Source organism: Ruditapes philippinarum, unplaced genomic scaffold, assembly GCF_026571515.1.
Source record: "Ruditapes philippinarum isolate M1 unplaced genomic scaffold, ASM2657151v2 ctg1103_1_1_1_1, whole genome shotgun sequence".
NCBI classification, from domain to species: domain Eukaryota; kingdom Metazoa; phylum Mollusca; class Bivalvia; order Venerida; family Veneridae; genus Ruditapes; species Ruditapes philippinarum.
In genome coordinates this window covers 108015-120646 of record NW_026858865.1, presented here as the reverse complement: position 1 = coordinate 120646, position 12632 = coordinate 108015, and the positions used below count along the sequence as shown (strand labels likewise).

Genomic DNA, 12632 nt, shown 5'->3' with positions numbered 1-12632 from the left:
AAAATGAGATACTTATGAAATATTTACCTGTAGTGAGAGATAGAACCCATCATTGACACCTGTATATTTATGGTAAAGATCATATGCTGATGGGAATGACATTCCTCTCTCCACTGAAACCTGTAATATACAAAATACATACTGTATATGTACTTCCAAGTTTGAATTTTTGGACTAAAATATCTAACTAATTGGCTTTACTAGAAATTATACATTAAAACAAGTCTTTCCCAAAACTTAAACAACAAATCGTCCCTCACAAAGTTTTCGCCGATACGTAATTATCTGGGCAAAAATATGTACTTGTGAGCAATGTAAAGATCATTTAAGCATACATATAAACATGACTATTCTTTGTTTGTTAACAGAAAATATAAATGGTGTTGATGTTTAAAAATGGCTTTAAAGTGTATAAATTATTATTTGAATTTTCAAAAAGAAAACTTCCAAAATGCCTGTATGAAAGAAATATGTTACTTATCAATTATATTTCCAGAAGAAACAGTGGCACATTAAGGAAATAACTGCTAAACTTTAAAACGCTACCTATCACTTAAACATATTTTGTTCAAGAACATCTTGATCTGTTCATATACAATATTCATAATTCGTCACCTTAGTGCAGTAATGAAATATGTCCTTCTAACTTTAATACGAGTTTATCTCATATGGCACTATGGTGACAATATGTGTTAAATAATACAGATATTCTTTGTTGCAAATCTTTCAAGAATCAACAAGAAGATAATTAAAAATATATACTTTTACTGTTTATAAATTTTACAAAAAAAAATAGTTCATTATATATAGCTTTACACACTTTAAAGAGATGGTAAACTTACGGTGACAAGTTCAGTTTTAGCTGTATTAGTTGCAGTATTACCCACAAATATTCTTGTTTCCAGCTTCTTCACACTCTCACCACCAGATCCAAGATCTATAATTTATAAAATGAATGTAAAACAGCAAACAAAGCATTATTTAATGACATCTTTGACATTACATGAATAAAGGATTTAAAGGGGAGCGGTCTAGTGGTTAAGGTGTCTGCCTCTCAAACCAGCGACCTACTTGGGTCACGACCATGTTTTTCATACGACACCAGTAATAGTTGGTTCCAGGAAGCAGACTCAAAAGTGATTAATTTAAGTTGCAAGAACCTCTTTTGCAATCGGCTTAATAAATATGTTTAAACCAAAGGATCTAATTGTAATAAAACATAAAAAAAAAATTTGAGCAAAACATTCTCAAGTGTGTTTGACATAGCATAAACCATTCCTTCTTCCAAAATCACAAATCTCTTGAAATGATTAATAAAGAATATATACAGTATATTGGACAGCTAGACGAATAAAAATTTTATGCTGGAACTCGAATGAATAACATCTATACCAAAGATTTAACAAGTTTTCATTTTATACACCCTATAAACTGAAAATGAATATAACAAAAGATGGCGTTTTGTTGCTTGGGATAAAAAATTCAGCAGCGTAAGGGTAAAACGATGTTCACAACATATATAAAACAAGACAAATAGAAACATAATCTTACCCATAATTCCCATGTCCCAACGACCACTTCTCTTAGCCTCCAGAATAACTGCAGTAAGGGAACTTGAGAAATATTTAAACAAGGCATTCTGTAGCGTCACTTCACATCCCAAGATACGATTCAAAAACTTGCTGATATTGTTGTAATCTGAAAGTGAAAAAATTAAAAAGTTATAAACAATATATTAGGTGTTGAAAGAGCAACTAATTTGAAGTTACAAACTTAAACATTTTGCTACCGAGAAACCCCTTCAATTGTTTAATTTAAATATATAAAAGAAATGGTTACCAATAATTTGGTTGGAACCACATTAAATACCCAACAAGAGGGCCATGATGGCCCTGAGGTCGCTCACCTATATATAGCCCCCCCCCCCCCGGGCCAATGTTTACCCAAGGGCTTTTATTTGAACCAACTTGGTAAATACCCATAAGAAGATGTTTCATGCTAAACATCTAAGTTCTAGCTCATTGGGTTTTTTAAAAGAAGATTTTTTAAGTTTTTACTATACACATATAGTTAAAACAATGACACCCCTGGGGCAGGGCCAGTTTTGACCCCCGGGCTTTTATTTGAACAAACTTTGTAGATATTTACTTAAAGATGTTTTATGCTTAATATCTAAACTCTAGCTATTTGGGTTTTTTCAAAGAAGATTTTTAAGTTTTTGCTATACACATATAAGGAAAATCAATGACCCCCGGGGCGGGCCAGTTTTGACCCAAGGGCTTTTATTTGAACATACTTGGTAGACACCCATTAGAACATAGTTCATGCCAAATATCTTAGCTCTAGCTCTTTGGGTTCTTTAAAAGAAGATTTTTTAAGTTTTTACTATATGCATGTAGGGAAAATCAATGACCCCCTGGGGCGGGGCCAATTTTGACCCAAGGGCTTTTATTTCAACAAACTTGATAGACATTCACTAGAAGATGTTTCATGCCAAATATCTAAGCTCTAGCTCTTAAGGTTCTTTAAAAGAAGATTTTTTAAGTTTTTACTATATGCATTTAGGGAAAATCAATGACCCCCCTGGGGCGGGGCCAATTTTGACCCCAGGGTTTTTATTTGAACAAACTTGGTAGACATTCACTAGAAGATGTTTTATGCCAAATATCTAAGCTCTAGCTCTTACAGTTTTTTAAAAGAAGATTTTTTAAGTTTTTACTATATGCATATAGGGAAAATCAATGACCCCCTGGGGCGGGGCCAATTTTGACCCCAGGGCTTTTATTTGAACAAACTTGGTAGACACTCACTAGAAGATGTTTCATGCCAAATATCTTAGCTCTAGCCCTTTTGGTTCTTTAAAAGAAGATTTTTTAAGTTTTTACTATATGCATATAGGGAAAATCAATGACCCCCTGGGGCGGGGCCAATTTTGACCCCAGGGCTTTTATTTGAACAAACTTGGTAGACATTCACTAGAAGATGTTTCATGCAAAATATCTAAGCTCTAGCTCTTACAGTTCTTTAAAAGAAGATTTTTTAAGTTTTTACTATATGCATATAGGGAAAATCAATGACCCCCAGGGGCGGGGCCAATTTTGACCCCAGGGCTTTTATTTGAACAAACTTGGTAGACACTCACTAGAAGATGTTTCATGCCAAATATCTTAGCTCTAGCTCTTTGGGATCTTTAAAAGAAGATTTTTTAAGTTTTTACTATATGCATATAGGGAAAATCTATGACCCCCTGGGGCGGGGCCAATTTTGACCCCAGGGCTTTTATTTGAACAAACTTGGTAGACACCCATTAGAAGATGTTTCATGCCAAATATCTAAGCTCTAGCTCTTAGGGTTGTTTAAAAGAAGATCTTTCGGTTGCCATGGCAACCAGAGTTCTGTATGGAATTAAATTCTTTGAACAATTTTTAAAGGTGACCACCAAAGGAACATTCCTGTGAAGTTTGGATGAAATTGGCTCAGTGGTTTATGAGGAGATGTCATTTAAAGCAAAAGTTTACGGACGCCGGATGAAAAGCGATCACAAAAGCTCACCCTGTCACTTTGTGACAGGTGAGCTAAAAACACAGGGAGATAAAAAATCAATGTTTCATGAGGAAAATAAGTAAGTATACATAAAATATTAACAGCTCTGTCAACTTGCTTATATTGGCACCATATAAAACACTATACAGTCATCCTTGTATAAAGAACAGAGTGTTAGATACATTATTAGAACATTAATAACTTACCTTTATCAAGGATAGGAACGGATCCAGGTCTATCTTGTACAACTATCCCAACACCTACCATTGCCTTCACAGCATCTGTTATGAAAAAGACATACAGAAGTTTATAATCCAGTTGAGCAGGATGATAAACATTTAACATAAAATTTTACATATGTATTCACATCTATCCTGTAATATATGACATATTACTTGACATAAATATTCGGCTGAATAATTTTGGCATAGACAGTTTTCAAGTTCAAAGAAGGAAAAGTACAATAAACAAATTAGTATAGCAAGTGTGTTGATTATGTTTACAAGTAATATTCTAAAATTTTAGCAAAGTTTGAGGTGACATTAAAAAATCCAGTAACTAGACCTAAATATGTAACATTGGATCAAGTAACTCAAACTTGTTAAAGCCAAGAACATCCATATATAATTCTTAAGTAGTTTCTGGTCACGTCCGATACCAAATTTGATACGTAAATACTTGTTGTATTAAAGAACGTTCATTATAGACCAATTCACAATAATCATATATTAAAAAACTTGAGAAAAAATGAAAAAAAAAAGAAATTACCATTAAAGAAATGTCCCTTGTATTCTGGTAGTTCTACAAATCGCTGTTCAAAGCCACATACTGTCTTCATCACTGACTCCAGTGCTAACTTACCATACTGTAATACACATTTATAAACTAATATATATTGTCATAATTTGATTCAAGAAATCATTCATTTACAACAAAATTCCAATCCTCTTGTATAACTTTATCTTAAAATATACTCCCAATCTTTACATTACACCATAAATTTCAGCAAGTGACCTGTCAGCCCTTCAAGACTTGTATAAACAACAACTTGGAAATGTGCATAACAATCATATCAGGTTTCAAAATTAGTACTCCTTAATATTCTTTATTTTTAAGCACTTTGCCTGATTTCTTTCTTTCTTAAATTTCCTTTAATTCAGAATGCCATACAAGTGATAAGACACTGACTCCTTTACATAATGTCAAAGTACAAAGAAAACACTTCCAACAAAAGAAGAACTTCATTAAATAAAAGTAATGAAAGTTATGTTACCTTATTATCAAAGTTAAATCTACTCAGATCTCTGGATTCTGTAGCTCTTCTATCACCATGAGTTAAAGCACCCTGAAATTATAATTGTAATTTTAAGAATATTTTGTTAAAATTTCAACATTTTAAAACTGAATTATGTTTTCTAGTATACATGCAATTTCATTACTTCAGACAGGCTTTTCTTACATGAAGGGTGATTTATATATTGAAAGTTGTTTTTTTTTGCCACAACTATCATTTGCGAATTAAGTTAATTAGGGGGCCTACATCCAGCATTAATACTGTACTCACTTAGTACTGATTTGATATTTTAGAAATAAATAACACAAACAGAACTTCATGAATGTATGATATAGATTTGCCAAACTAATATCCATAGTTAAGACTCAGTGATCTCAATAACAATAAAGAATTACTGAACAGCTTAACATACACAGCAATAAGACAAAATAGAAGTGTAGGCTGGGCTGACTATATACTAGCAGGTTTGTGAATGTAGGTTCAAAATTTGTTATAAATTTATACACAGTGTGTTTCTTCTCGGATACATTCCACTTACCAAGCTTTCAAGTCTCTTAGCAACAGTTGAAGCAAATCTTTGTTCTCCAGCCAGTTCTGAGATCATAAACAAATACTCTGGTGCAGACACCTGATTAGATCTGTGTGTTCGACCTTAAGTTAAAACAATATTCTACATAGACAAGTTGACAAAAATACACATATATTAACAAAGTTATATTTGATTATATTATGCACAAATAGGACATGTTTGTTGGATTTGGGTTTTACGTCACACCGACACAGTATAGGTCATTTGGCGACGTTCCAGCTTTACTGGTGGAGTAAGACCTCAAGTGCCCCTCCGTGCATTTTTTCAGGCACGAACAGGCACCCGAGTAGAACCACCGACGTTCCGTAAGCTAGCTGGATAGCTTCCTCACATGAAAGAATCCAAAGACCCTGTCTGGATTCGAACCCACAGTGGTGAGGGGCAAGTGATTTGAAGTCAACGACCTTAACCACTCCGCCACGGACGCCCCAATAGTACATGTAGCTAATAGTATAATTCATACATACTTTATTATTGATGTGTTGTTCTTCATCTCTTCCTTGATAACTTAGTTTCATACTTTATTACTGTATAGGCAGATAAGGTATGTGAAACTACTCTATTACAGAATCTTTAATAGTTTTCTTTTCATTTTATATTGGAAGATGTAAAACAAACATTTTTTTTTTGGAATATGGTGACTATAAAAAGAGGCTTCCCTACAATCTTCCCTACACTAAAATTAATAAATCTAAAAATAGCATACCAAACTGCTGAATGGCACGGTCAGCACTCCATGGTAACTCTAACGTTATATGGACTCTTCTCCTCTGATTAATGGCACGTCTGTCAGCTTGTAGTGATATACCAGAGCTAGCAGCCTCCGATATAATAGCTATGTTCTGTAATACAGTATATAACTTAATAAAAGCTGCACCATGACAAAACCAACATAGTGTGTTTGCGACCAGCATGGATCCAGACTAGCCTGCGCATCCGCGCAGTCTGATCAGGATCCATGCTGTTCGCTTACAAACTCTATTAAGTTAAGTTGCAAACCTATTATGTTGGTTTTGTCATGGCGCAGCTCGTAATATAAATTTTTCGAAAAGCTGAATTATATGTAATATACTATATCACACCTCAAATTCTGTTTAAAATACAGTACTTTTTACAATACTTATTGGCAAACTTGTTAAAATATGCAATGTTTTTACAATCTCCATATACATATTAAAATACTGTAATTTCAATTCAAGACAAGATAAATTTAGTTTTACAAATTTTAAGAGTTCACTGCTTTAAATACTGTTGTATAAAATAAGCAACAACAATACTGAATTTGACTACAAGTACTTTAACATTAAATCTAAAATAAACAACAGTAGAATCCCCAGAATCAAGACCAACACGCTATTAAAATAAGACCATTTTTAAAATTTAAAAGAACAGAATTTTCTGTTCTTTATGTCAATGGTTACATGATTCAGAATTAATACTGCCCCGCTTATTCACTTGATTATACAGTATGAAGCTACTTGTAATTCACATCAACAAATACAAGTGCAGTCCTTACCTTCTCACCGTCCATAAATCTCTGTTTCTCTGTCAGATTAAGGATTTCAAGGGGTACATCATTCTCACTGCGAGACTCGTAACTGATGCCTTCATCTGTACAAACAACACGACCCTTCCTGCCTGTCATCTATGTAACAGTAAGTCATTAAAACATGTACAATAACATTCATAACTTTTATAATCCAAATAAACTTAGTTAGAAATTTTACAGTCCTTGTTTCTTATGCTTCTGACTTTATATTTGACACATTCGGAAAAAAAAGCAACATACAAGACTTATAAATAAAATTGTTATTTTATAAAATTGACATGCTGTAGAAGTATCTCATTTCAAAAAGGCAAATCATGTATATTTGTTTATACACATGCTATACTGTATTGCTCTGTTTGTAATTGAATATATTCTTTAAATGAACTGGAGGCCTTAGAGCAAACACAATTTTGTTGTCATTGTTGTTGAATTAAATATTATTTAATAAACTTTTGAATATTTTAATAACTTGAGTTTAAAACTAACATTTTTGTATGGTAATATTTTTTTTTTCAATTCCCTGAACATACTACACTAATGACATGATGACATAAACTTATTAGTTCTAAATAATCACCTACATGTCACTTATTCGACTACAGTAATTCTACTTTAACAATATACAGGCTTTCTACTGCCTCTACAAAAAAAACTAGGGAAAAAGTAGGGCATTTTTTTACCAAAAAGTAGGGCAAAGTAGGGATTTCTGATGTTAAAAACTAGGGATAAAGTAGGAATTTCTTACTGTTTTAGTTAATAATTAGCAAAACATACCATCACCAAGACCACATCAGGCTGTGTGTATCTTCAGTTCAGTCCATGCTTGAAAGACAGGCACCTCATAGGCAGAATGTTGCTGAATGTTTTGCCAAGACACCATGAGCAGAGCTGCATCAGTACTAAGGGTGTAGTACTTAAGTACCAGTACCAGTACTTGCCAAGTTTTGCAGTACCATTTCCAATACTAGTACTTGATTTTAGCTTGGTACTGCAGTACCAGTACTTTTTTGGGGGAAGTAATTAAGTACCAGTACTAACACTTTTATATATTCATCAAAGTTTGAATAAATACACAGTGTCATTCAAAATAATTGCAAACATTATTCAACAAAGAAATAAAATCATTTACTTTAAAGTTGACATTACATTTTTACAACTTAAATGAACAAACATACTTTTTACAAACAATAATCATCATATATTCATGTCATATGTTATTGTTATGTAACCAGTAAACTGTAATACAATGCAATAAGGCCATCCTTAAAAAAATGTTTGTTTGCAGTAACCCGACCCAGAATTTTCAAGGTGGGTAGGTAGGTCGATTTTTTTTTTTTTTTTTTTTTTTTATTTTTTTTTTTTTTTTTTTTTTTTTTTTTTTATTGAACTGTACTCCCAAATAAACATGGAATTTCAAAATGCTGGACAATATTTGCTTTGATAACCTGGTAACAATTAATAAATTGATAACTGAATTCTAATTTAATAAGAACTACATTTTATTTCTTCTATTAACCTTTAAAAGAACGAAAACAAAGCACAAGGCATAATTTTCTGATTCAAAAAAAAAAAAAATTATTCAGACCATGAGAAAAAAAATTTGAGTAGGGGCAAATTTTGTGAGTCGGTCGCGTTACTGCAAACAAACATTTTTTTAAGGATGGCCTAATCTTACATTTTAAACCCACCAGTCTTTTTGTTGCCTTTTACACCTTCACACCTCTGTTCAATTTATACCAAGTAAATAACTTTTTATGGTGCTAACAATATCACTTGAAATATGATTATTTAGAATAGCAGTAATTAATTAGTGTTTATTTTGCTCTTTTTTTTACTAGTAAATACAAAGTAATAAGATTGCAATAAGGATATTTTACCAGTAAAGAGTTATTGACTCTGTTTATCTCAATTTAATTTTACTTTAAGTCTTTGGTGCTTTTTTATGATGAATACTATGTTAACATTTGAAGGAATATTGCAGCAAATTATTTATAGATTTGATAACTTACTTTTTTCACAAAAATAAAACAATACATGGAATTTACAGCTTTACTTTATGAGTAAAAATAATGACATTTTTTATCAAAACCAAAAATACTGCCTAGTAATGCAGTAGCAGTACCACTTTTTTAAGACAGTAATGCAGTACCAGTACCTGAGTAGTAGCAAAATTTTTGTAAGAGTAATTCAGTATCAGTACCAGTACTTGCAAAATCGCTGCAGTACGTACTGCAGTACCAGTACCAGTAATGCAGCTCTGACCATAAGTCTTTCAAGGATGGACATCACAAGGAGACACTAACACACCTGAACTACTCATCAATTGCAACTGAAAATACAACTGAAATACCATTTTAAATATCTTCTTTTTTTCCATTTCATTTCAAAATGAAAAAGTAGGGATAATAGGGCTATTTCAGAAAAAAGTAGGGCAAAGTAGGGATCAAAAGAAAAAAGTAGGAAAAAGTAGGAAAAAGTAGGAAAAGTAGGGACCAGTAGAAAGCCTGAATATAATCACGATTTGTTACAGATTGTTTTATATTCAAGTTTACCTCGGCTACATTATCAGTGCCCCCTAGATCATCAATAAGTTGGTCGAGTGTGTTTGCTGGAAGTTTGCCACCAAGTAACTCTATTCTCTCCATTAATTCTCTCTTCATCTGGAATGCCTTGTCTATAGCGTCACCACCTACAATTATCACACATCATTTATATCGAAATACAGACTAAAATCAGTAAAACTTATAGCACACAACCTGCTGAATGTGTGCAATGGATATGCATCGCTTTGAATGTGGAAGATCTGAAGTTACAATATTTTGGTATCAAACTATAATACTCAAGCTGCCATAGTATAAATAGAAGTGAAGTAGTCTGCAAAATTTGAATGCAAGACTAAACATGCCTATGCAATTACAATAACATCAGTTATAAAGACCATGTTGTCTGGTCAGACTGCATGGATGTTTAGGCTGACCTAGCTCTATACCAATGGTAAAAGTTATGTAGTTTTGGCTCTAGCAGATAAATGATAACAAACTGTACACCTCTAAATGACACCTCTAAATTAAATGAGCTTGAAAAATATAATATTGACATGTAAAATGTAATTTCTGCCCTGCCCAGGTAACTTATATTAGGTTAAATCACTTTGAAAAACAAAACAAACCTGCTATGTGGTTTCAAGTAAATTTCAAGTAATTTTTCAAAGTCGAACAGAATTAAAAATTCCAGAAATATCACATACTTGGATTTCCGTTGGTATTTCCAGAACCAGAATTTTGGTTGTTTTTATTAAGAAGACCAGCTGCTGCAAGGGCACTTGTAAATTGTTCATCCTCATCCTTCTTTTTTTCCTTCTCTTTCTTCTTCTTTTTCTCTTTTTTCTTCTTTTCTTTCACTTTTGATTTCTCTTTTGCCTTTACTTTCTGCTTTTTTAACCAGGGATCTGTAAGTACACAAATTATATTATTTCTGTAAGGGTCAGATCTGTAATGAGCATGTTTCCTGATAAATTTCATGATCTTAATAATATGAATGGGATAATAAATTGATGAAACATAATCAGAATGAATCTAGTTTTTAAATGCTGAAAAGATTAGGCTTCTAATGTCATATTGAGATAATGACATTACAGACAGAAACTTAATGTTTAAAACAGGCACAGAAACTTTACAATTACTACATAATAGATCTAAAATGATTTCAAAATTGTTATAATCATTCTTTTTGATTAAACCCTTATAAAAATTTCCCTTATATTCAGTTAATCAAAAATAGTAAAACAATATTTTCTAGATTATCGAAAACAAATAAAAACTAGAAATGTGTCCATAGGACACTGATGCCCCCACACGCCACTGTTCTGTCAATCTTATGACTCTAGGTCAAATATTTTTTGGACTACATGTGCCACAAGTTGAAAACTAAAAATCAACAAAGGGCCATAATTCTCTTAAATTTGGTCGCAGCAAAAAATCCTTCCTTTACTACGATCTACACATTAAGGTTGTTAATCCCTGGAAGTTTAAGCAAAATCTACCATCCGATTTAAGAGGAGTTGCGTTCACAAAATTTCTACATTGTATAAAGTGAAAAAATCAACAAAGGGCCATAATTCTGTTAAATTTGGTCGCAGCAAAAATTCCTTCCTTTACTGCCATCTACACCTTAAGGTTGTTCATCCCTGTAAGTTTAAGCAAAATCTGCCATCCGGTTAAAGAGGAGTTGCGTTCACAAAATTTCTACATAGTATAGAGTGAAAAAATCAACAAAGGGCCATAATTCTGTTAAATTTGGTCGCAGCAAAAATTCCTTCCTTTACTAGCATCTACACATTAAGGTTATTCATCCCTGTAAGTTTAAGCAAAATCTGCCATCTGGTTTAAGAGGAGTTGCGTTCACAAAATTTCTACATAGTATAGAGTGAAAAAATCAACAAAGGGCCATAATTCTGTTAAATTTGGTCACAGCAAAAATTCCTTCCTTTACTGCCATCTACACATTAAGGTTGTTCATCCCTGGAAGTTTAAGCAAAATCTGCCATCCGGTTTAAGAGGAGTTGCATTCACAAAATTTCTACATAGTATATAGTGAAAAAAATCAACAAAGGGCCATAATTCTGTAAAATTTAGTCACAGCGAAAATTCTTTCCTTTACTACCATCTACACATTAAGGTTGTTCATCCCTGTAAGTTTAAGCAAAATCTGCCATCCGGTTTAAGAGGAGTTGCGTTCACAAAAATTTCTATAAAGTATCTAGTGAAAAAATCAACAAAGGGCCATAATTCTGTTAAATTTGGTCGCAGCAAAAATTCCTTCCTTTACTACCATCTACACATTAAGGTTGTTCATCCCTGTAAGTTTAAGCAAAATCTGCCATCCGGTTTAAGAGGAGTTGCGTTCACAAGATTTCGGGACGTACGGACGGACTGACGGACGGACAAGTGCAACGCTATATGCTCCCACATTGTGGGGGCATAACAACTACGTACCATCATCACTGTCCGAACCACTGCCAAATGGATTAAAATTATCGTTGTCATCAGAATCGTCATCATCATCAGACGTATCACTGAGACCAAAGTCTAGCTCACTTTCCTCGCTGTCAGAGGACGAGTCTGTATCAGAATCTCCCTTAGATCTCTTAGCTGGATTACCTGCTGCTTGTTCTGTTAAACAAATATACACATTTTAATAATAAATCTAAAATTATTTAAATTTTTTTTATGATAATTCATATAAGTTTTAACCCTTATAATCTGTTCATCAAAAAAGGTAAAAAACTAACAATCTTTAAATATACCATTGTTCATTAGCTTTACCAATGAGTCAAGCTACATGAATATTGCAATTCTAATTTAAGTCATTTTGCCAGTAATGAGCTTAGATATAAATTATTGTGTCAAATAGTCATGAATTCAATCTCAAAACACCCAGAAACTAGAATGATTTCAATTTGGTTCATGAGTAAATATTACTCCTTGTATTTCTTGCTAATTAATAACCCAGTGCTAGGACAACTGTTATAAAGGAATGCCTTATTAACGCTATTCTGTTAAAAATTCTAAGTTAAAAAGGGGCATAACTCCAAAAATATTCCTTTCAGAATTATGCCCCTTGTCTTACAATTGCACCTTGTCATGATAATCAAGAAC

At 32.7% G+C, this 12632-nt stretch overlaps 1 protein-coding gene across 1 annotated transcript in view; it reads right to left on the bottom strand.

The window, feature by feature from the left end:
• The window catches only part of LOC132754525 (protein strawberry notch homolog 1-like), a 40574-nt gene that overhangs the window by 11462 nt on the left and 16480 nt on the right, over positions 1-12632 (bottom strand). The window contains exons 13-24 of the mRNA XM_060745167.1: positions 11970-12146; positions 10223-10423; positions 9528-9664; positions 6943-7071; positions 6133-6268; positions 5376-5488; positions 4817-4888; positions 4312-4408; positions 3750-3824; positions 1552-1698; positions 843-937; positions 28-120 (exon numbers count right to left, since the gene is read on the bottom strand). Of these exons, the coding sequence (XP_060601150.1) occupies positions 28-120; positions 843-937; positions 1552-1698; positions 3750-3824; positions 4312-4408; positions 4817-4888; positions 5376-5488; positions 6133-6268; positions 6943-7071; positions 9528-9664; positions 10223-10423; positions 11970-12146 (1472 nt within the window). The remainder of the gene's footprint in view (positions 1-27; positions 121-842; positions 938-1551; positions 1699-3749; positions 3825-4311; positions 4409-4816; positions 4889-5375; positions 5489-6132; positions 6269-6942; positions 7072-9527; positions 9665-10222; positions 10424-11969; positions 12147-12632) is intronic.